Source organism: Cupressus sempervirens, chromosome 11 (genome assembly GCF_028749045.1).
Source record: "Cupressus sempervirens isolate cs-2001-9-10 chromosome 11, ASM2874904v1, whole genome shotgun sequence".
Lineage (NCBI taxonomy): Eukaryota > Viridiplantae > Streptophyta > Pinopsida > Cupressales > Cupressaceae > Cupressus > Cupressus sempervirens.
Genome location: NC_143128.1, coordinates 121,928,815 through 121,955,827, shown reverse-complemented (window position 1 = coordinate 121,955,827; position 27,013 = coordinate 121,928,815). Strand labels below are relative to the sequence as shown.

The 27,013-nt window shown below is 36.6% G+C and overlaps 1 protein-coding gene across 2 annotated transcripts in view; it reads left to right on the top strand.

Annotated features, from left to right (window-relative positions):
* Positions 1–1,887: 1,887 nt before the first annotated feature.
* Positions 1,888–27,013, top strand: part of LOC149528513 (metal transporter Nramp1-like) — a 155,899-nt gene continuing 130,773 nt past the window's right edge. Inside the window, exons 1-3 of one of the 2 annotated variants that reach the window (XM_089808466.1) lie at positions 1,888–1,977; positions 2,847–2,960; positions 3,295–3,416. In XM_089808466.1, coding sequence (XP_089664592.1) covers positions 3,297–3,416 — 120 coding nt within the window. In that variant the 5' untranslated portion in view covers positions 1,888–1,977; positions 2,847–2,960; positions 3,295–3,296. The remainder of the gene's footprint in view (positions 1,978–2,846; positions 2,961–3,294; positions 3,417–27,013) is intronic. The other variant, XM_089808465.1, reaches the window with a different exon arrangement.

Here is a 27,013-nt window from a genome sequence, read left to right as displayed (position 1 = left end):
TTATACCCCACTTTTGGCACCACAACTTGGTGCACTTACCCATTATCTTCAACTTTGACATCATTATCTTGCTCTGTTACTTTAATATTGTCTTATGTACTTGTTCTGTTACTTTAATATTGTCTTATGTATGTACAAGTACTAAATAGTTGAGGGCAAACACTATGGCTACAAAATCTTGATGACAAGAGATCAATTAAGTCAAGTGTTTCATAAATGCTATTTTCTTAAAATTGTGTAAAATATAATTTTAGAAACATATCACACTTAAAACAATTAAGCTAGTAGTTTTTACTAATAATAATATAATATTCTAATAGTTATTTTGTAAATAAAAAATCAAACCGCAACCAAGATAAATGTACAACCGTTTGAGTATTTTTTATTTCATGGTCCTGGGCATGGTTAAAATTGAAATTCCACCTATGTAAGGTTTGGTACAAGGATTGAGAAAACCTCTTTATAGGTCATGGTCACTTGCAAAACATTATAAGAGGGAGTAGCTATGTATTCAACACATGCAAACACTATTCATCTAATACTCTGAAATTTGGAAATCAAAAGACTTCAACTAAGATTGTAAAAAATGGAATTGTCTGCTCAAAATGACAAACATACCTGCAGTAATGATTTGAAGTCAATTATGATTAAAACTAGTTTATAGTCAAAGAATTTGAAGGCTGAAACAACTTTTAGTATTCATTACCTGATGTAAAAATATTTAGTTTTAGTAATAACTAATATGCTATCGGGGGCTCTAAGTATGTAATGGAAAACTCGCACACTTAGGTTTACATTATATTTGGTCTCGACAACCATTTATTAGCAGCTATCAATATTTATAAATTTAATGCATTTTTGTACACTCAACACACACTGCAATTAGTAGATCGCCCACAATACATGATCATTTTAATTTATAGGCTGGTGGTCACATGGAGACTATATCAAGTGACAATGATTGTATAATCAAGTGATATGTGGGAGCTTTTACTCCTGGGAGACTTGTTCGCCTTTGAAGAGTATTCTACGATTGACATATTCAAAAGGAAAGTGCATAAGTACGTCATTCCGTCAAACAAATATTTTTGCGGAGAAATATTGCAATAAAAAATAATTCTAAAATGATTTGCCTACATTTTAAAGTACAATATTCAAACGGGAATGGCTATCCAGCCAATTATTTAGTTAACTGAAGAAGGGGAGGCTTTTTCATCGGACTGCATGACACAAGGCAATTTAGATCCATGGTAGAAATTTACAACTAGATATAATTAAGAAAGTTAAACAAAAGAATATTTTTATTTTAAATTGTAAATAATGATAATTTTAAATAATAAATATTGTTAGAATAATTTTTTTCAACCTTTTTATTATTATATTGATAATGGATTGTAGAATGTGATTCTAAAAAAGGACAGCCATCTCACAAAACAACATTACTAACTTTTTTATTATGTTCCACTCAAATTGTGTCATAATAATAATAATATTTGAAAGAGGGACAGAGTTGACCGTCAAATTTAAGAAGAACCTGCAGAATCTACAAAAATAGCGAGAGACATTTTTGGTGAAGTACCGTGTAATCTGGCATGAATAGTGATTGAGATGAACAAATTCGAAAACGACTGAGTTAGCCGAATGTCTCCGTGGGACCCACCTAGGTGCACAGTCGGAACCAAATCAGGACTTCGCGGGTTTCGATTTGTTGCTTTTGTGTATGTCTCCGTGGGACCCACCTAGCTGCAGAGTCTGAACCAAATCAGTACTTTGGCGGGTTTCGATATCTCCCGTTTGTCGCTTTTATGTAATATGCGGGCCCCACCGTTGGCTAGCGAAAACAAACAAAGGCTCTATTTAAGCTCGTTCTTCCGTTAAGCTCATTTTGTAGCAGAGACACACCTGAAAAACTTGAACACGATTCAAAATCTCTACGCACAAAGTACAGCCTAGATAGCAGAATTGTGTCCGATCGAGGTCGGCTATTTCATATTCCCGTGTTTTTCCAGATTTCTTTTGTTCAAATTGTACTGGTAATTTAGCTGCAAGATTTGTTGAGTCAAAGGTCGAATTCAGTCCCGACTCCATGGCGCAGGGATTTTATTTTTGCGTCGTTCGGATTTCTTTTTTGGTCGAATTGTGCTGTTAATTTAGCAGTTAAAACTGTTTCATCAAAGATCGAATTCAGTTCCAACTTCATGAGGCAGGAGTAATCTTGATTGCAGTATATTTTTCTTTTTTGTTGTGAACGCAGCTTTCCTATCAGCTAAATTCCAGCCCTGTGGATTTTTGAAATGTAGAACACGACTTTGCTTATTTATAGATGTAGATCCACATCAAACAGATCCGTTGATCTTATGTCAATCAGAGCTGGTTGAGACAAATCGTTTTCAGTCTGTTCAGTAAATAAATCCTTCTCTAAATTTGCCTTTGAAATTACACGCAGCTTGGAAGTTGTTTGTGATATTTATTCCTGAACCAGAAATTTCGTGTTGAGGATTTTTCGGCGTGATATTCTTTTTGATTTATTAAAACGTCTTTGCTGAAAAGCAGGCCGAATCATTTATGTTGTATATTACATGATTTCTTTGCTTAAAGAATGCCGAATTGTTTTGTTAAATACACGTCCGCAAAATAAGACGACCGACCAGAAATAATTTTGTAATTTCAACCTTTTTTTTGGTCCCTTCGAATTTACAATTGGCTGCTCCGCCGTTATTGATCATTTGGATCGTTACAGGAGAACTTCTGTTTATCCTTTTTTCGTTGATAGGCTTTATTTAAGTTTTCTATTGTTTGTTTCGCTTTTGGAATCTCTTTTAGGATTAAACATTTTATGTTCACAGAGGTGTGATAACGCTTTCTAGCTAGGGTTTCATCGTCCGAAGACAAGACGGTGTCGAGGTGGTTTGAGATTAGTGTAGCATTTTCATACTTGAATTTTTATCCTCATAAAATTTGTAAGTATTTTTAACTTCCCTGGCTATTTTATTTACAATTCTTTTGTTTTCTCTGTCGTAGTAAGTATTATTTTTTTCCATCATTTACGTATTCGGTATCGTTTGGGTATAAGACAAGTTATAAAAATTATTTGTGTGAATGTATATATAAAATAGCTTGAAGTATCAATATCTATCATTTTGATTTGACTTGTGTGGGGATGGTTGTTTTTATTTTGTTGAATCTCTCTGCTATTGGGATCTCAGAAGATTGCGAGACTGAGATATTTATCAAATCTTAGCATACCCTCTCAAACTTCAAGGTTAAATGACTCCTTTTCATTATTTTTATCAGCCATGGCTCCCGTTGAGCGTCCACAATTTATGGCCAGCTCAGGTGGCATGGCTACTGAAAGCACCGGCAATAGATTGTTGAACATGGAGAGTGTTGAGACACAGCAAATTATCGTCCCAGAAGTATGTACTTTCAGTTTTTCTTAATTGGATTAGTTTATGCTCTGTATTGAAAACAATAATCTTCCAAATCTTTGTTATTTGTAGATCTACAAAAATTTATGTCTCTGTTGCTTAATGCCTCTTCAAGTGTACTTGTGCTTCATCTGCTGTATGATCCAAATGTATTTTCGTTAGCACTCGTATATATTATCTTTGAAGTTGTTTTGGTCTATGCAAGGATAAAGGTTACTGTATTAGGTAGAATTTGATAGGTCCACTGAGCTAGGCGTACTGGTAGATACTAGGCATATTCCGGTAAAGGGCCCAGCTTTGAGCCGCAGGTGGCTCAGAGCCCATGAATCGCCCAAGGATAAAAAATGAACGTGGTAGATATAAGCTTTTAGGAAAGGAAAGTAAAGTAAAAGTCCATGATAGCTGGTACCTATTCTTCCCTCAGAGTTTAAAATGTCAAAGGAGTACAAGAAAATTAGGCTTTAATTAGACAGACGCTGCAGCATAGATTGGAGTAATGAAAGTGAAGTGTTTAATAAAAGGACTTTTGTAGATTACGTTTACATCTGTGTGCTAAAGATCCACCGATTTTTATTTTAGTTTACAGTGTTTGGACATATAATTGATTTTATTGGATCTTCTGCTAAATGATTCTTGATTAAATCTGCCAGAAACTATTCATGAAATTTATGCTAAATTATTAAGTTGACTTAAACTGCTAATGAGAATTATCAAGAAATAGGTTCGCATGCTAAAATCTATTAGCTTTAAATGTGAAATATTCTGTAAGAAAGTGACTTGGTGAAAATTTATCCAGAAATAGTAAATAGATGTGTTGATGAATTGTGATTAGAGTTGCTATAATTATCTTTGGCAGGTGTTACTATGGAATCACTGCAAAGTTGCAAAGTAAGCAATATGACTTAATTAATTGATTTTCTTCTAAATAAAAGATTCAGTTTAAGTACAATCATTTTTATATAAATTATTTGATTTAATTGAACATAATCATCTAATAGTATCTTCTATAAAATTTGAACTGACTTAAATTTTGCTGAAATTGCTAATGCAATCTTCTGTGATATAATTTGTTTGGATTGAGTTTAGCACAAAATTTCATATGGACTCTTCCATAAAATAAGTGATTTCAAGAAAATTTCACTTTAAACTAGTTGGAAAATACAAATGGATTACTTTTGAAATTAAATGGTTTTATAGTTAAACCGTCACTGAAAAACAAAGGCTTCTTTAAACGTCCATTGGTGTAATAGTAGTTTGTGAATCATGTGAGTGAATGGTATCCAATTTATGTTCTTATTAGTAACTGCTTTAATATATTGTGCATAATAAGCACTTTCCATGTCTCTTTGTTGTTGAATGCCAGAAAATCCATTTTGTACCGTGCTAGGCCTTGCTTTCTGCATCATCAATACTTAATGTGGTTTTAGAAATTCCAGAAAATCCATTTTGTACCATGCTAGGCCTCACTTTCTGCATCATCAACACTTAATGTGGTTTTAGAAATTCCAGAAAATCCATTTTGTACCATGCTAGGCCTTGCTTTCTGCATCATCAACACTTAATGCGGTTTTAGAAATTTTTTTCCCTTCTAAATTTAGAGAATCTCTTTGTACTCTTAGTTGACATTGCATTGGCAATCTAAGTAGATAAGTAAATTAAATATGTGTAGGTCATACTACTGCAAGCAACATGATAAATACTATCCTATAGCTGCCAATGTATTTGCAAATTGGCAAATTTGAAGCTTAATATATCTTGGTGATTCAAGATGAGATCTTGTCAACATCTTTTTATTACATATTATCAAATATCTTTTACAAAGAGCAAAAGCCAAATAACATCCCCAAAGACTAAAATTTAGGCCTGGTTGAGTGCATGCCAGGCAATTCAACATCGGTTCTATGTTCTATTGAGAGATCTAACACTTACCGCTAAAACGTGCAAACTAGAGTGTTTGATGAAGGTTTCTATGCTGTTCACTGCCTCTTCCATAGGTTCTTATCACCCAAGGCAAGAAAATTTAAGAGTAGCAAAATCCCCAACAATAAGTTGTTTTTTAATGCCACAAATCATAGGAAACCTGAGGACTTTACCTTGGGAAGTTCTTCTTTCATCAATAGGCTATCTGAAATCTGGAGCATCAACTGTTATAATATTGAGCGATGAAGCTAGTGGATCTCTTAAGGAATTGGCCTGGAGAGGCCTAATTCATTGTTCTTATACCCATTGACTGTAATGCATGTTTTTGTATTGTAGAACAGTCTCCATAAGGTTGATATATATTCAATTAACTTCTGGTGTTCATAGCTAACATAATGCCCTTTCTGATGTGTAATAGACCTGGATATTCCCTTGAATGATTCAACTGTATGGATTTATTTTCACTTATGTGCTGTTCCAAATCAACATACATAAGTGTGTGAACTGGAGCTGCTACAAATATGGTGCCATCTACATTCCATATCCCTTATGCAGTTGTGTACATGCCCATATATGTATCTGCAATACCTGCACATTAGACTTTACATCCCATTGATGTTACTACTAACATGTGAACTTTCCAATTGACAAAGTTCAAAGACAATTGTCTAGTAAAGAAGCATGCTAGTTTTTTCGATTGTATCAGCATGAAGAAGTGTGCTGATTCTTTTTATTCTATATCTAAGACACCGGTTGGGTCAGTTTTCCCCGGATGTTGATGCTGGTCCTGGTGCGCATGGATGCATGGATGCCCTTGGGTTCTTCACGGGTGCTCCCTCGGAATCCAAATGTGACTGGTTCTCCAGTGTTACTTTCACTCATTTCTTCTTTTCTTTGGCATAGCAAGCTTGATCCTCTTCCATGCGCAGAACTGAATCGTGCACCTCTATCCCGCTTAGTTGACATCTGGTAAGTCTTCGATCATATAAAAGTTCATAAGTTATATATACACTCTCAGCCGCTGAAAATTGGGCTTAAGTTTCTGGTCAGGAAATTGAAAAGAACAGCTGTGCCATAGTTTTCATAGACAGAGAAATGCAGTATTCACACATTAAATCTCGTGCACGATGATTGTAGTATGCAGTATTTATAACACGCTTCTAAATATTGAATTATATCTTTCTAGTGCAAGACAAACATGGTATTAAAGAGTTTGACATTGAAAGTGCGTCCACTGCTGAGCATATGGGGAGGCTTGGTATTTGTTTTCTTTGTTTAGCTGTTCGGGTAGGAAATTTTGGACTTCCCTCCATTGTGCTCAAACGGTTCAACCTTCACGCATAGTCATCTAAAGCTTTCTCCTCATTTCTTTCTATTAAGCAGTCGCACTTGGATTCCAGCTTCGGCAGTTGGGGTGTATATTTATTGCATTTCCTTTGCATATATAAATTATAGTATATATATTATATAAATTTATATATTTATATATTATATATATATATATATATATATATATATATATACATCCAAAATCCAAAAAAAATTAAATTCGCGCATCTGTGCATAAGAACCCCACACCAGCATTAGAACTAGAACCAACATTGGTAACTTAGTTCTGTATGAATGAAATTTACTTCTACTTTCTATTGTAAACATGAACCGTGCTTTATCAGCTGAACAATTTAGCTATATTCATTTTGGTACATTTGAATATAAGACCTTGATAAATAAAATCAATAAAGCAACTAAATGAACCAAACACACATGAACAAAGAAGGTTGTTGGCTACTGATTTGATAGAATTTTAACAACCTCTTGAATGATCAAAAAACCTAGGAGTTAGCTAGAAACCATAATGGGTATTTTGAGGAACACGATAAGAGGACCAACTGACAAGACGCTGATGTCTTCTCCACTTTGAACTCTGCAAAATTCAGGCGGGTATACCTAGGAATTAACTTTTTTCCTATTAAAACTTACAATCTCAACATGAATTCCAAAATAACAGATAATTGCCTTAATTCTTCTAATTCTAGGATTGCAAAAGAGATGATAAATGACTATTTTATCAAACACTAGAATTCCATGAATCACGTACAGGCTTACTTTTTAGATCTACAAGAGTAAAACATAAAAGGTTTGATTTATAAATGATTTATGTTGTAGAGACATTCCAAACTAGATCAACTTCGATGGATGGGCAGTGTCTTATCCATTGGGCTATTAACTTCATAGGAATTTGACATCTATTTATTAGATATATCTTAACACTTTGTGGTAAGAATATCGATATTCATTTCCAGATCTCATTCTTATCAAAATCTTCAATGACAACCAAAGAATTCTTCCAATTTACATTAAGCATTTACATAACCCATTAGATTATTAGCAAAAGTAAACTGAAATATAATTCAAAACGAATTACAACTGAAATTTAATAAACTTTGCTATTAAACCTTAGAGAATTAAATCGTAAGAAAGGAAGAGACAAGATCTAAAAATGAACAGCTAACTATCTACGTCTTTGTATTAATTTCTTTGAAAATATACAATTAGATAAGATAAGATAAGATAGATAAGATAAGATAACACTTCCAATTAGGAGACAACTCAAATAGATCAGCAACTGTCAACTTTCTTTTTTCATTCTATCTTTGGAGAAGGGCATATACAGTATATTTGGACCGACTCAAGAACGAACAAGACTTAGTTCAGCAAAATGAAACTTGGACCTTTTCTCTAGCCTTGGGAACTCATTTATATAGCATGAGTTGCAACAAGCTTCAGGCCTAGAGGGAAAAGGAACCCTATCCTTAAAGCAAAACAAAAGATTTACATACAAGACAAAAATGTCACTTTCTTCATTGCACGAGGAAATTGAAAACACTCGTGGCACTTTGCTTGATAACAAAGTAGTTTTCTTCTAACTACTTTGTGGTGGGGCCTGTTTTGTTTTGTCTATGTTTTGTTGCTCCACAACATTTGATGATTAGTCTTCATCTTTCTGCTCTTCTTCAGATTGTGGGGCCACCTTTTCTTCTTGTACTCTGCTCGGATTTGATTCTGTAGTGTCTGCAATAACTAACTTTCTTTTTCTTCAACCACCTTTGATATCTTGTCTTGAACTTCTTGTGATGGTTGAGGGCTCATCTCATCTAGTTCTGCCATTGTTACCTGGATAGCCTTGTTAGACATTTCTCTCTACTCAGTAGCTGTGGATTTATCCATCAATTTACTCTCAGATGTCACTTGTAAGAGTTTTGAGGCTGAAGAATATTCTACTATCCACTTGTTGAAAACAGTGTCATTTGGCCAATTGAAATTGAGAATTTCCTGTTTTCTCTATAATATATCTTTTCCCAACTTCTTCATTTCTTCAAAATCTTATTGGAAAGAATCAAATAATATTTGGACATTAATCACTTCCTCAGCAGTTCTTCCAAACCAAATATAATTGTCCTTATTAACAACATTATTCATCCTTATACTCGTTATTTCTTTCAATTCATTTTTCCATTCCTCTTTATCATCTGTAATGCCAAGGCCCTTCAGCACAAGAGTGAAAAGATAAAAATACTTTACTGAGATATTTAGAAATACATGTTCTCAATTTTCTATGTAATATATCTATCTTTAGATCAAAATCCAGCAGGTCGCTTGATCATACGTTCTCTCAATCTGATTATCAATCTTGTCAATGACAGTAAAACATAAAGTAATAATATTATCCTCCCTACTAATCCATTTATTCAAAATTGCTCTCAAGGTAGCATCATTATTTTCTAATTTCTTCCAAATATCTAGTAACCTTGACATCTCCAAATAGAACATAGGCCATTTTATTCTATCTGCTAGAAACAAAATTGTATCTCTAAGCCTGTCTTCATATTGGATTTGCACCTCTACCTTGTAATGTCCCCACTATTGGGGTTAGATTGGGACACTTATACTTGCAAAATAAATGTTAAGATTAAATACTAATAAAGTAGAAATATATTATTTTCTCTTTTATTCTAGCCATTATCTCGTTCTCATCTAGCCATTTATATAGGGTTACTCATCTCTCGCACTGGCACGGTAGCCATTTATATGAGGATCTCACTTCCTGTATTGGCACTACAAGATTTCATCAATTCCATCTTAGCCATTTATATAAAGATGACTCCCGACTCTATATCGACACGACGCCATTTATATAGGTACGCAAAGTCCATATACTGGCACCATGGATTCTTAATTCATTTTGTAAGAAACATATATACCAAACAATTAAGTAATTTATATTTCCAAATATCATTTAAAAATAAATGAATTATAATATCTTTTAATAATATGCATATCTATTTATGCATATATATATATATATACACTCATTTAATATATTAGTATAAATAGAAGCATAAGAATATATATATATATATATATATATATATATATATATATATATATATATATATATATATATATATATATATATCAGAGTTGTCGGAAACTCCTCTGTCCCTCCTTGGGCACACGTATCCCCGTATCCAATTTGGAAACGTATCCAATACTGCTTGGATACACGTCGAATATTGTACCCATGTCTACCTAATAAACTTGATTTTTGAACCGTACCAAATACTATGGGATTTGTTTCTTTTTTTTAAAGATTTGATGTAGATCTTCCCTTTAATGTAAAAAAACTATGTTAAAGCAATTTAAAAAAATAAAATTAGTATAAACAAAACCTCCACCGAATGAGAAAGACAAATAAAATGTTGTTCTATTTCAGCAACCCGTTTACTATGTTTACATATTGTAAAGTGTTAAATTAACTTACAAATATTTATGTAGCATCTATGTGTCAATATTACTTTTGAAGTAATGAAAATCTCCTACAATAACTTAGAAAACTATGTTAAATATATGTATGTGTTATTTATTAATGTCATGTCCAGCTGTATCCATATTGAGGGTCTTAAAAAATGGCCGTATCCATACCCAATACCGTATCTATATTTGTATCCGTATCCGTATCCATGCAACTTTGATATATATATATATATATTCTTAATATCCTATTCATAATGCATTACGAATGTTCATTATATTAATACACTTATGTGCTATGATCAATGCCATATGGGGCACCCACATCATCATGTACTTACCTCTGCCATTGATCGTACCTCTTCCTTCGCTGCAATCCTTCCTAGCTAGTGTATATAATAATACAGTGGCTCTTGCCCCACGTCTCTTGCTTGTCTTGTTGCTTTCCACATCTACGTGTTGAGTGTCTAGCTGCCCCTCGTACCCTACTTTACTTTGTCTCCTCTTGTAATCTGTGTCTGTCCTTCTTGCACTTTATGACATGTCCACAGAGGCTTGCTGAATCGGCAGGTGGAAAATCTTTATTTGTTCACTTCCCTCCTTTTGTAATTTCATGCACTCGATCTTAATATATGGCGACCCTGCCACCTCGCGACCCTTTTAAGGGTCGCCATAAACATATTATATTATATTCTATTCATATGATTTACATTTAGTAGTTAATCCACTTCCTCAATCATTTAATGAATTTATAGTGTTCTTTTATATTTGTTAGATGTATTAGAATTATTTTTATTATGTCTTCTTTGTTAATTATTATCATTTGAATAATATAAAGACATCTAATATTTTTATTTCATGAGTCAATATATATGTTTCTATTAAAATTAATAAATATCAAATGTCACTAGGGGGTTATTACATACCCATGCTGCTCTGAGTTTGGTCTTTTTCTCATTCAGCTCATTTGCAGTGTAAAACTCTTGATGTTGAGGAGTATCAGGGATTTCAATGATTGGCCTAGTGGGAGGTGGTGGAGCAGGGGAGGTTGCAAGTTGAGCAACCATAAGCTGGCCGGATCCTTCCCTTACCTTTCTCTTACCTTGTTGCTTCTGCAATTTTGAAATTATTTTCTCCATTTCATAAATCTTCCTTCCCCTTTCATCATAAGCTTCTAATACCTTTTCAAACCTAGCATTTAACTCTAGAAACTTATTTTTGTCTTTCACAGTGACCTCCACACCAAAATCAGCTACCTCCTTATTCATGCGGGCAACTTTCTCACTGTTTGCTTCTCCCGCTCTGTACACTACTACACTCCCTGTGTGTTCTACATCTGAAACTTCCTAGAGTCTAGATTTGTTCCTTTTTTCAATAGACCATATCACTAAGACCTTATGATCATTATTGTATTTAACCCCTTTGTGGGCTTCCTTGATCTCTTCTTCTGCATTAAATTTGGTCTCTTTCTCCTTAATAGCATCAAAAACCATTGCATTAGCAATGTCCCATTCTAGGAGTTCAAATATACTTGAATCCTTTAGCAATTGCCTTCCCCCTTCACGGGTTATTTGATTGAAATCCTGCATTAACTCAGCTTTTATCTCTTCCTCTATCTTAGAGTCCAGTTTGTCGGGTTGCTCTGCTTTTATCTTTTTGCACTTTGCCTCAAAATTGGATATATTGCTTCTTCATAAAAATTGAGTAAAAGTCTTAGACTTTACAAAGTCATCATCATTAAAAAATTTCTTAGCAGCCTGTTCTACTATAGGATCCATCTCTTTCCCTTTGAAATCTTCAACAATGAGGGCTAAGAGTGGCATTGAGGGTTGTTCAGGCATCCCCTCCTCTACTTTTGATGTTGTTTTCAGAACATCATCTTGGCCTCCCATCTGCTTCAATTGCTCCCTCAAGGAGTCTTCATTGTCAAAATGAATGGGGATTTGGGAAGGAGAATACTCTTCTACCTTTGATGAAGATCCCTCTTCCAACTTCTACCTTTTTGCTGTTGGTTTTGAGGGTGGGCTTTCTGAATGTTATCTCTTATAAACTGGCACAAGATTTGCCCCCACATTCCTATTAACTACATACCCAACCTTCCTCTGGAGGGTATATTGCCCGGGACTGATGACAATCCTATTCACCATTCTCCTTTCTACCTCCTTGGCCTAGTCTGGGTATGCTTTTATCAATGCCTCCTTTTCATTCAAGGTTTGCATGATCCCAACAAAATGTGCCATCAATTTTATTTACCTTGTTTCTCCAAAATTTGATATCAGCAAAGAGTCATACTTTATCTATCTAAAGCATTAATAAAATCCAAAACCCTACTATAAACTCTCCATTTTTCTTTCTTTATTTCCTGTTCTTGTAAAGAGAAATCATTTCTAATTATGTCTTCAGGAAAGTAAAATCTATGCTCATAAGATTTGGTCTTAGTTCTTTCTTTGAACATTTCAAAAAATCCTTCTCGATCTATAAAAAGAGAATGAGATTGGACCATTTTATATCTCTCAAGAAACTTACCCAGGTGTCTCCATCCTCCTTTGGTCAACACAAAATTGTGGACAATTGTAAAATTTGGAAAGATTGTCCCCCTAGATCTTCCCACCAACTCTCTCTCTTTAGGTCCTCCACTTTGCCATAAGTACTCAACAATTCCTACCTTCAAAGGCACTTGTTAAGGCAGGATATGGGGATTCCCTTGGAAACCATACACTTTGCAAACAATAGACACTGAATATGGGATGATGTCTCCCTAGTTGTGACTAACCTTTAGACCCTTAGCATGATCCTTAGTTCTGATCAGCTCCAGTAAGGGTTTAGCAATTCGAGGGTTGTCTCCACTTAACAACATCCTCATCTTTGAAGCAAAATACTTGTCAAAATGAACAAAACTAGCATCTGTGACTTCTCAAGTCATATCTGCACTCTAGAGCTGTACTGGTAGCTTCTCTCCATCCCTTTCTTGGTATAGTTTCATGTCTTTTGCAAAGACAAAAACACCCTTATACAAACACATATACATCAGAAAAGTATACCAGCCAAAGGGTTTTTCAACCTTACCCTTGCTTATGCTAATTAGCCCATTATGTATTTCTTCAGCTAAATGGGAGGCAAAATAAAAATAGAGCTCATTCCATACTGCAAAACTTGAGCCATCATAAAAATCAAGGACCCTGGGACGTGCTCCTGATCATCCATGCCAAAAATCTTGCAGAGGGAGATATAGAGGGCTTGAGCCCTAGGGTTGAAATATTTCTTTAATAAGGGCTCTGGGATAGAACATGTTACTAGTGTTTGATGTCCTACCTTTACAAAATGATCTTGCAATGGTCCCCCTCGAAGGTATATCCTCTGAGCATCATACCTGGACTGCAAATTGTCAAAGTCAATCTTCTCATGCAAGGCAAGGTTAGGGTTTAACATAAAAACCTCTCTGATCACCTTTGTTGTTACCCTAAACAAATTATCTCCAGCATGGTTCTTCACAACCCGCAACACAGAGTCATACCCCTTTGCCAACATTGCTAGCAAATCATCATCCATGAAGACACCTGGCACAATCAACTTTCCGATGTCGAATTCTTAAACATTTTTCAATGGTGTATCATGGTTTCTATGCGAAAACCATTTCCTGAACAACTCCAAACCACCCATTGATGTTTCTGCATCTCTTAACCAATTTCCTTTGTCATAGAAACCCTCCTCAATTTTTTAGTCTTGGGCTCTTTGGGACCAAATCCTTTCCCTTTGTAGTTTCGTTTGTGAAGGCAGGAAATTGTTCAAGGAAATCATCATGCACATTTCTGTGCTCATAGTTTGGCTTTCCAGAAAAGTCTCTTCGTGGTGACATCTTATCAATTCAACAAATTTTGAAACAGAGAAAACTTTTCACAACAATGTTTTGGGTACTTACTCACAAATCTATGATCACAGCAAGAAAACTTGTTCACAACAATTTGTAGTACGAAGGCTGAGAAATCCGGGCTCTGTTCACTTTGCTTCAATTCTGTTTTGTGTTGTACTAGATCGTGGAATGAATTTCAGACTTTATGCCAAATGCATTTGCATGAGTTGCCTTGAAACACCATTAATGCTCTCATAGTCGAATTGTGCATGTAATGCGAAGAATTTGAAAACTGGCCGTTGATGCACAAGAAATCTGATGGCTATGATGGATGGATTTATTTATCGAAACTGATAGCAGCCTGCATGGGTGTTGTGGGCATGGTTGCAGAATAAATAATGTGGTAATTAGTTACCTTGTCGATTAAACTAAACATGAAATTTCCCACTAAGCATGACAAGTCATTGTCAATGTGTTTCATAGCATGTTGCTGTGCTCTGGGGATGGGAATTGTGAAGTCAAGGATATTATTGTATACCTGCTATGTCTGGGATAAACATCCTTTTGTTGTGGCCAAACTCATTACTTGCTTCAAAGATATTGGGAGTTGATTATACGGTGGTTTCAATTCAGAGGTCAATATATATTACTGTTGAAATGTTTTGGGGTTTAAAATTTTTATGTGAAGTCAAGTTTTGATGGTTTTAAGTCTCAGATACAGCTGTTCATGTACTGTGTGCAAACTATGACAAAATAATGTTGCTCTTGTGTCCCACTGGACCACTCTCTCAATTTGCAGTTAGGTTGTCTTGGAGTACAAATTAAATGGAGAGATTATGAGATAATTTCAGAAAAGTCAATCAGATTTATTGATTTATGTCCTAAGCATAAACATAACAAGGAATATTGTTTAAATTCAGAAAGATTTGGTATTTAGGTACAAAGTTCAATCAAGATCAGCAGCCAAATAAAGCTCATCATATGTCAAAACAATTCCATTTAGGACAATATTATATCAGTAACAACATCAAATATGAGGGATCCACTGAGACTACCCTCTAGATTTGGAATTATAACAGAATCATTGATCAAGGATATGGAATTCTCAAGTTCATAGTAAATTTGATCTGTACTAGTGCAGGGATATTTGGTAGTTTCATTAATTGATTCTTCATCTTCTTACAAGCTATCGAGTTAACCATGGTTAACCTTTAACAACATTGGGTTTTTAAAAGAATTAATTTAGGATCAATATCTATTTCATAATTGAAATCGCAGGAGACAAATAGTGAACTTGTGAAATCTTTCTCCATGATGTTGTTTAAATAGGATGGAAATGTTGAACTTGATGCTGCAAATATGTAAGTTGAACTTGATCTGCCAATAGGATAACAGCTCTGCGATATATGCTGTGATCAACATATGTTCATGCAATTCATAGAAAATTGTATCAAGTCAGCCGTAACCTCTTGGTACCAACGTGTCTCGACTTTCAATTCATACGCACATTTGGATCATCATGTCAATATGAGTTGGGTACTTAATACACAGTGAATAAGCATAACAGAGGGTAGCAATTATAATAACAGAGAGCCATGCCTTAGTCAGACATCTCTTTCAGAGTGGCACATCTTTCCATACGGGTATAAAAGAAAGGAAGCTATGAGAAGAGGTGTGTGTGAAGATAATAGAATGACATATAAACTAAGATTGGATTTACAAGCAATGATCAAAAGAAGATCTATGGAAGTGGTTATGAAGTTGAAGGAAAATATTTAAGTGACGAATGTGTTAAGAATATAAGGAATAATATATATACTTCAGAAAGCCAAAAGTAGATGGTGTGAGAAGTAACTTTATATCAGATCTGCTTATTAAAGCAGATGTTAATGCAAATAAAGAAATGAGTAATGCAAATATGAAAGACCACACTTTGGGAATAATGTATGAGAATTGTTGTAAAGAATAGAGTCATGACTACAGATGAATGTAGAAGTGCTTGGGATAGTGATGAAAATTGATGTCTTTCGGGAAATGAATTCCTTAATGAAGAAAGACACCATGTAATTGGATGGTGAATATATAAATTAAGTTAGTGGTATAGAAAGGATATGATGTAGAGGAAGATTGGATAAGTGTAACATAGGGAAAAAAAAACCTTACTCTCATCAGAAAATGCTCTATCTAGTTATAAACTTTGTGAATTTCGTATACGTATTTTGACAAACATTATAAATGATTGAATTTTATTTTATTTTAGTTTTAGCATAGAATTGATGAGTAATATTGCAACCGACTCTACAAATGATTGAAATATGTTAGTATAGAACTTAACCTTGTTAGTTTGATGATGCTATCTTGATATACTGTATGAATGATTGAATCACGATAACGCAAAGTTAATTTCAACAATGCATGATTAACTAACGCTAACACAAAGTTTATTTTTAATGCACTGCATTTAAGGTTATGAAACCCCCTATATTTGGTAATAAGTCTATAAGTTCAATTGTGACATGCATATTAATGAATTTGTTATTTTAAAACTCTTATGCATCGGGACAATGCATTTTTAAGGGGGGAAGGATATCACGACCCCTCTATAGCTCAGCCTTTGCAAATTTCTATAGATGTCTTGTTAAGTAAGACGTGTGACCTTCTTATCATTAAGCTTTACTTAATTTTGAGTTTTTGGAGGTTAATTATTTAGAGATCTTGCAATTATTTAATTTGATCTCTTCATTATGGGCGATTATTTAATTGATTTCATTTTTAACTTCTTAGACGTCGTTTATTTAGTAGGACACGTGTCAGCTTCTCATATTGTCGCTTTGGTTAAAAACCTTGCAAGTCAAATTTGCGAGATCACGACAACCCTCGATCAACCTTGTATTGGACGATCAGGAAATAACCATGCTTTCTCAATGATCCTTTTAGAAAATAGGCCCACTAAGACACGTGTCACTTCATCGCTTTCTCACTTTGGTTAATCTTCTTGCATATTCCTTTTGCGAGATAGCGAGAAGCGTCGATCATCCTTTGATTTGACGGCTTGGAAAAAGTCTATAATCTTGTTATGCATAACACTAAGAGTGAATTAGAACATGTCACGTGATACTTCATGCTGACATCAATCCTCTTTTAGGCTCGCAATACAAACTGGACCCACCAACTCCACATGTCAGTCCCTCGCATTCTCGCTTTGGTTAAAAACCCTTCATGTTCCTTTTGCTAGAATATGACCATCGTAGATCTTCACCTTAATCTGTGGCTGAGAAAATTGCTCGTTCTTCAAACTATTTAATGAAAATGGGCCCACCAAAACACGCGTCAAGAGCTCACATTCTCGCATTGCTTAAACACCAATCACCTTTGTTTTGCGAGTACGCGACAACCCTTGATCTGCAATTTGATCAATGATTAGGAGCTTACCAAGAGAAAGACTTAGTCTGAATTAAGAACCAATCACGGGGTGACAACTGACATATGGTGACGAAGTACTTCAAGAAGTCTAAAATGGGCCTACACTATACACGCAGCGATCCTCGCGTTTTTGCTTTAGTTAAAGCTCAAACATCTTTATTTTGCAAGATAGCAAGAAGTGTTGATCTTAACAAGATCTAAGGATTGAGACCAAACTTGAGGATCACTGCATTCTTTCGGTCCGACTAGACAGGTGTCACAAGCTCATATTGTCGCATTCGCAAAAAAGACAATATCTTCATTTTGCAAGAAAGCATGAGCCGTAGATTTGAGGAAGAGCAATGGTTACCAAGAACAACTCATCACTTGGGTTAAAAAAACATATTTATAACTAGAAAACGACCTAACCCAGACCTAACTATGGTTTGAGCACAACATGACATAAAGAATTAACTTTATTTCGTGCAAATTTAAAACTAACAAGGAAATAACCCTGCCAAAGGTTTTTAAAAGTAATACTAGGGTTTTTTAGATATTCCACATTTGCACTTAGGGTTTACTTTGAAACTTCCTGCCCTAAAATTGGATATGACCGTTGCAATTTCAATTTTTTTGCAGAATTACTTTGAAACTACGGGGCACAAAAACAAGGGCAAACAAGAGTAACATTAGAATTTACCTTGGAGAAATTCAATGTTGGTAAACTCCTTAATGGTGGGGCTGCAACTCTTTATATTCAGTATAAAGTGCAATGTATTTGATGTTTTAATCGGGGTTGTCACTCAAGTAAAAGACTCAAAGGGCCAATATTTTATATTCTATGTGGCAAAATGAAAACCATTGCCCGTGTATTGAGATACCTTGAAGCCAAACCCTCTTAGGATTGATTTTGCTCTGAATTTAGTCTAAATCTTGGACCTCCTCTATCTTGGATGAGTCTAGGGACTTTGTATGATCAAGGATGGTTGCACATATTATTTGGGGTATGGTGCACTTGACACCTACAATAATTTTTGTGAATTTAAGGTATATATGTCATGTTCCAAAGAAAAGTCATCCTTGCTCACCCTTAGAGGAGTTGAAGGCATCAAGTTACTTGTGTTGTCCTTCATTTTGTAATCACAAAATGGAGTCAACACTACAAAACTTTGCCAATTAAGTTTAAAATTTCTCTAAGTTAACTCATTATACCAAACGACAAAAATTGGTCAATTAATCCTTCCCAATTCATATTATGAATCTTTTTATTGAAGGTTTTCGTCAAGTTGCTTTTTTTTGGAAAGCTTGATTGGAATTGTTGAATCTACTTACATATACTTGATTTTTGAGGCCTTCAAAGTCCTTTTTTTCATTTTAGTGTGTTTGTTTGAATTGTTTTGGTCTTTTTATTTCCTTCAATCTCCTTTCAGTCACGCCATTGCTTCGAGCTATCGTAGGACTTTATTCAAGTTCTTAATCAAAAGTTTTTAAGGTTTAAGTGCATGTGTAATCGGACTTTAGATCGTGGATTGCATATTTTAAATATTAGACCTTATATTTTGATGTTATGTTGCACTTTTTAAAATTTATAACTTAAAATCACTTTAAAATGTGTTTTTAAGTAATAGAGTTACAATTTTTTATCTTTTAAGTTGTAACTTAAATCACTTAAGTTATAAAGTGCACTTCTTAATCTAGTTTGATGTTATGTGTGCACTTTATTGATATAAGTTAAATCACTTAAGTGAAAATTTCACTTATTCAACCCATTTACACAACACATAAAAATGTTATCTGTACTATGTAAAGGACCCCTAAAAATTGAGGTTCACTTAAGTGAATCAATTAGACATGTGCAAATTAGAAACAACAAATTCTTTTAAGTCATTTACATATGTAGTTGAAGAAAATATGCAAATGTACTCAAAAAGTGCAATTTGCCTTGTTTAAATATGTAGTTGCACCCCAAAAGTCTCATTTTATCCTTCCATTCTTGCCGTCTGTCATACCGCATTTACTGCAGAAATAGTTTTAGGTTATTATGGCCTCGACCTTCTCTGGCCTGACAGTTGATGGTGGTGTCGGAGCTGCTGTTGTTCGTGCGAATGGCTTTGCCGAACAAATGTCCGTGCAAGTTCATTCTCAAGGTGTTCCACAAGGTAATCCCTCTCCTGATATTGTCCTCAATGCTAAAGATTTTGATAATGCTTATGCATGGCATGAGCAACAAACCTTGATAGGCTATTTTGTTGGCCACACTCCCTCTAAAAGCATGCTCAAACAATGGGTTTCCAAGGTCTGGACACCACAGGATGTCCACCTCGAGGGTGTGCAAAGCCTCACCAAGGGCTTTTTTCTTTTTTGTTTTGGTAGCACTAGCTAGGTTGAACATGTGTTCACTCGTGGCCCTTGGTATATTAGGTCTTCCCTACTAGTCTTTCAAAATGGTCTTGGGATTTTGCCGTCTCTGATGATCGTAAGCTTAACATCCCAGTTTGGGTGGAGTTTCCTAGGCTTCCCATTTTGTGTTGATCTTTCTTGCAGCCTATTGTGCAAACTATTGGCAAAGTGATATGCCTTGAGCCTGACAAATTTTATAATGCCTGACCCCAACGTAGAGTTTGTGTTAAGGTCGACCTTTCTAGGGAGCTCAAGGAAACTATGGAGATTCAGATTGGTGGTATCACCTTTAGCCAGAAGGTGCTTTACCTAAATCTTCCAAACACCTACTATCGGTGCCAGTCTGCGGAACACAAGATTAGGAATTGCCCCTTGTTGGAGTGTAACCAGCAGCCAACCTTGAAAGCTAAGCCAATGCTAACTGCTAAAAATGATGAATGGACCACTCTTGTGAAAAAGGGTAGAGACAACGTTGTTACTAAGGCGGGTTCCTCGTCCCAAGATACTGGACGACCCAGCTCAAGTCTGGCGCTGCCTGTCTCTTCGGTTCCTTTGCTCATGCCTCTGCCTCCTTCAAACCCTAACACTCATTGGATGCTAGCTACTACAAATTCAAAGCCTCGACCCACATGGGTCCAAGCGCTACAAGCGGCTTCAATGATCTCTACCTATTCCTTTCATTGTTCCTGCAACCTAGAAGGCTGAGAAGAGCTCTCCGACCGTGGGGAGAAACAGTGTCATTTCCATAGAAGATCCCTTGTTTGATTCTTTTGTGTTCTTGCATAACAGTTTCTCCTCTCTTGGGGACGAGGATGGCATGCAAGTTGGTTGGCTAATGTTTATGCTCCCAATGATGCTGTGGATCGTCCACACCTGTAGCGTTGGATGGCAGATCATCTGCCCCCTGCCACCTGGGTCCTTTGTGGGGACTTCAATATGGTTGAGTTGGCTATTGATTAAGGACCTTTTCCTTTTCGATGGTTGGCTAGCGAAAGAGAAGCTTGGTTTTACATGCATAATAAACTGGGCCATTTTGATCCCAACATTCACTGTCACTGGTTTGGTGGGGTTTGACACACTTGGTCCAATTTTTGAGCTGGTATTGACAGGGTTTTCAAGAGACTTGACCGTGCTATGCTTACAGTTAATTCATTTTCATTCTCTCAAGAGAGAGACTTATCTATCACTCCCTTGGAGGATGTGACCTTGTGCCAGATCACTTTCCCATTCTTTTTTCTATCCTCTAGTACACAAATCAGCCCTATATGTGTAAAATACAGTTTTATCTTAATACTTCGTTGTTGTCTCATGCATCCACTGTTGCTCATATCTTATGCATTTGGAACCTTGAGTCGTGGCCCCACTCCCAAGTTGGGTGGATTCAATGGTGGAACGATGCCAGCGAGATTTATTCTCATTTACAGTAGACAGTTGGATAAATTTTGTAGAAGATCTTATGAAGCCACTACTAAAGATCTTTGTACGGCCTCAGAAGCCCTCGCCATGAATCCGTTTGTTATAGATTTGCAAACCCAAATTGCCAAGCTTTGTCACCAGAAGCAAGTTGTAGACAGTTATGTTGCTCAGGGAGTGCAGATCAAGGCTCACCTCTATTGATTGGAGGTTGGCAATCAGGTTTCTAAAGAGTTTTTTCAAGCCCTTAGGGCTTGCTACTCTGTTGTGGGCATCAAACATATCAAGGAAGGACAATAAACTCTATGTGACCTTCCTGATATTCTCCAAGCTTTTATGCACCACTATGAGAAAGTTTTTACTACACAACGTACTTCTACTGTGCGAGATCCAACTTTGCAAGCTTGCATCGCCGTGACCTCCAGAGCAACATGCCTTTTGTGAGCATAAGCTTACGCTTGCTAATCTCAAAGAGGCTGTTTTTTCCATGGTAGATGATAAAGCCCTTGGTTGCAATGGCTTCCATTGTGAATTTTATGAAGCCTTCTAGGATGACATTGGCCCTTATCTACACAGTTTATCTTGAAGCCTTTAACTCTCAATCCTTAGGGATTATAATTAACAAGGGTAGCATCAAATTCATACCTAAAGCCGCTGACCCCGAGGATATCTATAACCGGAGGCCCATCACGCTTTTGAATGTCTCCTACAAGATCATTGCTAAGGCTCTTTCCCTTAAGATCCGACATCTCTTGCCTCAGATTATGTGCTGTAAACAATCCGATTTTATTAAGCCTAGGTATATTCTGGATAACATCATTGTTGTCTGGGAAGGTATGGAATGGGCGCGTCAATCCAAATAGCAGGCTCTGTTTCTCAAAATTGACTTTGCTAAAGATTATGACCGGATTGAGTGGCCCTTCATCCTGGCCATGTTGCAAGCTCTGGGGTTTGGTCTTGTTTTCTTTCAGTTTGTGCAAATGCTTTTTGGGGATGCCTCTGCACGTATTACCATTAATGAGTGACAATCTGAGGCCTTTGGGCTCTTTAGGTCTATTTTCCAAGGATGCCCTCTTGCACCTTCTCTTTATGTTTTGGCCATGGAAGGGTTTGGCTACTTACTTGCCAGTGCCATTTTTGTGGGCTTAGTGCGTGTCATCTCCCTCCTCGATTCAACAACCCAGTCGTTTAATAGCCACTTTGTGGATGATTCCTTCCTCACACTGATTGAGGATGAGGAAAATGTTGCCAACGCCTTGCAATGCCTAGACACCTTCTATCTTGCCTCTAGCTCTGCTATTCAATGGTACAAGACCCTTTGTTACAGGCAGTCCTTTTTGTCTGGCCCACCATGGCTTGCTCGCTACCAAAGGAAATGGGTGCAACATGGAGAAATTTTTTGTTTTCTTGGCATCCCCTTTGCATTTCAAGCTTCTTCGATGGAGCTATGGAATGGTGTGTTGGCCAACATTGTAAAAAGTTGGAGTACTGGATCATTAAGCGCCTTTCCTTAGCTGGCAAATTTTAGATTCGCTCTAAGTTGCTAGCCGCCACTCATGTTTACTACTCCTTCTGGGCTCCCTCAAAAAGGCTCCATAGCTCAAGTTCGAGCAACTTTTGAGGGATTTTCTCTGGGCCTGAGATGCGTCTTATCATGGCTTCCAAAGGGTGGCGTGGGACTATTGTTGTCTACCCAAAGACTCTGGTGGCCTTGGGCTGTTTTGTACCTAAAAGCAAGGCATTGCCCTTTGTGCAAAGTGGGTCATTCGGGCTCTCACTGGCAATGAGGCCTGTAAAACTCTTTTGAGACATTACATTTCTTTAGGCTTCCCAATTAATTGGCCTTCCTAGAAGGGGATTGGCTTTCAAACCCTTCTTATCACTTATGAACCTGTGCAAATTCAGGGTACTATTGTTGCTAAAAGCATCTAGAAAGCTTGGGAAACTATCAAGCCGTGGCTTTAATGGGCTGGTGATGGGTTCAGAGATGGTCTCTTCATGAACTAGCACATCCTGTGGTGGTCACCCTTATTTACCTTTCAAGATGTGGCTTTGGCCAAAATTCAGGGAGCTAGTGCTCTACATTTTTTCAAGCACGACATCAAGAATCCCAAAGATCTTTTTTCTAGAGTTACTACGAGGCTTCGCTCATGGGAGGACACGCAGGTTCAGTTCAGGCTTAACCGTCCAGATTGACAAACATTTGATTTTCTAGTTTCTGCAGTGCCTCATATGTTGCACAAGCTTGGTATTTAGTCATCTCGCCTGTGGTGGAAGCATTAGAAGTGGTATCTTGCCACTCCAATGACCAACTACAAACCCAAATTGAGTTATTGGTGGTTGATTCCCCACATGCCTATGGTTGATGTCCTCAACCAGCACTAGCATTTGTGGTCCTATTAGAAGACCTAGAGTCTTAGGTTTTCCATTTTATGGAAAGCTATTACTGAGCTGAAGATTGTTCAATTTGCTTGGTGCATACTCTTTCAGGGGCTGCCTCTGGGCCCTATGCTCTGGCATTTGGGTGTTCTTGACTCCAGATGTCCTTTCTGTGGGCAGCCAAAAAGTTTTCTGCATATTTTTTGGTTTTGCAAGTGTGCTCAACATTACTGGCATTGGATTCATGATTTTTTCAAGCCATTTCACTTAGAGGCCTTTTCTTGGCACATGGTTGTGTTGTGAGATTTGCCTAGGATCCCTTTTAAGTACTCCTAGATCTAGTATGCTTTTCAAATGGAAATTTTGTTTACTCTCTGGAAAGATCGAAATTCTATATTATTCTCTCACAACTTTCTTGATATAAATGTTTCTATGTACACTAAAGCATGTATTTGTAACAATGCAATGATGCAAATTCAAGTATAGACTGACAAGATGGCTTTGGATGTGGCCCACCTCTAGGAGCTTCTTGCTCACTGGGGTAATGCTCCATGCATGGTGGCTAGGGTGCCACCTACACTCTCTTCGGAGATCTATGCTGCCTCGCAGCAGCCAACAGGGTTGTAGCAATTCTACTCACTGCTCACACACCCCGAGGTCATAGGCTCCGCACCACTTCCCTAGTGGTAGATTTGGTAGTCATCGTCACTGGGCCTTGCCTCCTTGGAGGTCAGGCTCGAGCTGGTCCCTGGTGGCTACTTTGGTTGCTCTTGATTTTGGGTAACCTTCCTCTAGCCGGGACCCTAAATGGTCCTTCCCTCGCCTGGCACTACCCTTGCAGCCTGAGGGCTTTTATATTGTTGTATTATTTTTTGATGTTTGGACTTCAGCCTCCTAGATTTATATTTTTTTTGATGAGTAGATGAGTTTCCGACCTTCGATTGTTTGAACTTATGTGGGGTGATCTTGTATACCCCGACTCCTTTTTTTGTGAATATGTAACTTTAATATTTAATTAATAGAGAAGGGACTATTCATCCAAAAAAAAGTCCAATTTTGTTTTTTTTTTCCCTCATTTTAAGAGGCAAATCACACTTTTTGATGCCAACTGCATATTACATCTAACATTTCTTCAATATGCAATGGGTATTTCACCCCCAAAACCACGATTGGCTTTATAAACAACTTGTTTTTCAGCTAAACTACTTGGTTGGGTGGTTTTTCTGTTGAGAATTGTGTCTCAACCTTGCAAGCTTTTTCCGGAAAATTCTAGAATTTGTTTGTGGTAGTTTTCCACATGTTTATGAGTTGAAAAAGGTGTATGAATTGTTAAAAATGTGTCTTGTCTCTAGTACAATATAGGAGGGCTATTTTTAGAGTATAAACAACTCATTATATGACTTTTATGGGGGTCTAAACTAGAGGACAAAATTATGGACGAAAATGCTATTCTCGGAGTTACAAATGACAAGTGGCTAAAATGTGGCATGGTTGTTTTGCCCGTGGTTTTTGCCCATGGTTTTGTAAGACCACAAATGGTTTCCAAGTTGTAAATCACTATAAAAGGAGGGCTTAGGGAGGTGTTTGAATTATTGAGTTCTATTTGCAAGACTGGGTGCTAGAAGAAGTCTCTTTGAGTCCGAGTCCAAGTTTGAGTTGTGGTGATGCACTCTTGTAAGAACTTGCATTGCAAGTGTATTGTAATCTTCTTGCTTTGAGAATACATTGTGCGGGTTTTGGAGGGTGGGGTTTTTCTCTCGGAAGGGTTTCCCCACAATAATCATTATGTTATGTGTTCATTGTTATTTTGATTATATTATTATGCATTTCTTGAGATCTCTGTGTTGCTCCACTTTTCACCCCGTAACAATTTTGCAAAAGTGGAAAATTTTGTGTCTCAGTTAAGCCTAAGTATGTTTGGGTCTAGTTTTGGTTCCTCTTAGGTGAAAAGTGTCTCCATTGGATTTTTCATCTTTCCCTTCTCCCACATTTCATGGCTAGGTGGTTTTCCTTGATGTTGTGAGTTTACAAGTAGCTTAGTACCTAATTCGATGGGGATTCTTGCAACATGCAAAAGTTATTCAGAAAGCTGGGCTTGCTAGCAGCTTATCATGTTTTCGATGAAAGAAGGAAGCTTGTGGAAAATCGAGCATCGCCTTCTCCTCAGTGGGTTTTCAACCCATGAAGGTGATTTCTCGCAAAGAGTAACAAATGAGGTTCATGGATTGATGCAAGAAGATAATGAGCTATCTTATGGAAAATCCCTATTTTCACTACAATATTCTACCTTGGGAAACATTCAAGATTCATCATAGCGCTCAAAATCATCTTAGGCGGAAAACTCAAAATTGACTTCTCCTTGGCGGGTTTTTGACCCATGAAGTCCGTTTTCCACCGAAGGCAATTGTAAAGGAAAGAAACGAGAAAGTGGGCCCCTTTTCGACTTTCGCAGTCCTTTTAAGCTTTTTCGAACCCAAAGGAAATATTAACTCAAAGGATAAAGTTTAAAGGAAAGCCTGGGCGCAAAAATGAGAATTGTCTTCTCCTCGGCAGGTTTTCAACCCATGAGAACGATTTTTCGCATTCAAGAGAAAATCAACTTTGTAAGCGGATTGGACCCACAAATTAGACACAAAACATCTTAAGATGATAATGGAAACAATCTAACCATTGCGGGAAAGGTATACTGAGCAGAATTCAATTAGGCAGATATTTCCTTACCGAGTACTCTGCTCATAATTCTCCGAAACTTAATGGGAAATGGAAAAGTAAGCATGAAAGAAAGGAAAGTTACTGTTGGGCCAACGGAAACAGTGAGAAGACACCGAAATATATGTTAGAGCTCCCGCATTTATTGTTTCAACGGATTTATCCTTTAATTCATTCATGTGGCACGAATCCTGAAGATCAATGGATGAATTGAGACTCCTATATAGATGGAAACATAACAGTTATTCAAACTACCACTTTTTCTTGAACTATTATTCTGTTAAATTGCACAATGCTTTCAAATAGTCTATATTTGCGAATTCAATATCCTATTCTTCATCTAGATTTGAAATTTCAATTTATTTCATTATTAGACAGAATGGCAACCAGGTTTGCAGGTTTTGATGGGCTAAATGGAATCAAGTCCACATTGCAGAATTTCACGGATACTTCAGTCCGTTTTTATGATATGCAAGATTTTCAAAGGAGGCTGAAGTCGGAGCCAATTCATCCCATAACTGAGAAGCTCTGAGGAAGTGGACTAGTAGAGGCTGCTGGTTTCCCGGTGGCAATCCAAGCTCCAAAATTGATTTATGAATGCATAAATCACTACAATCCGGATGCCAGACAGATTGTGTTGATCATACAATATTAATCTCCATTGATAGGCAAACTGTGGTGAATTGCCTCTGATTTCCAA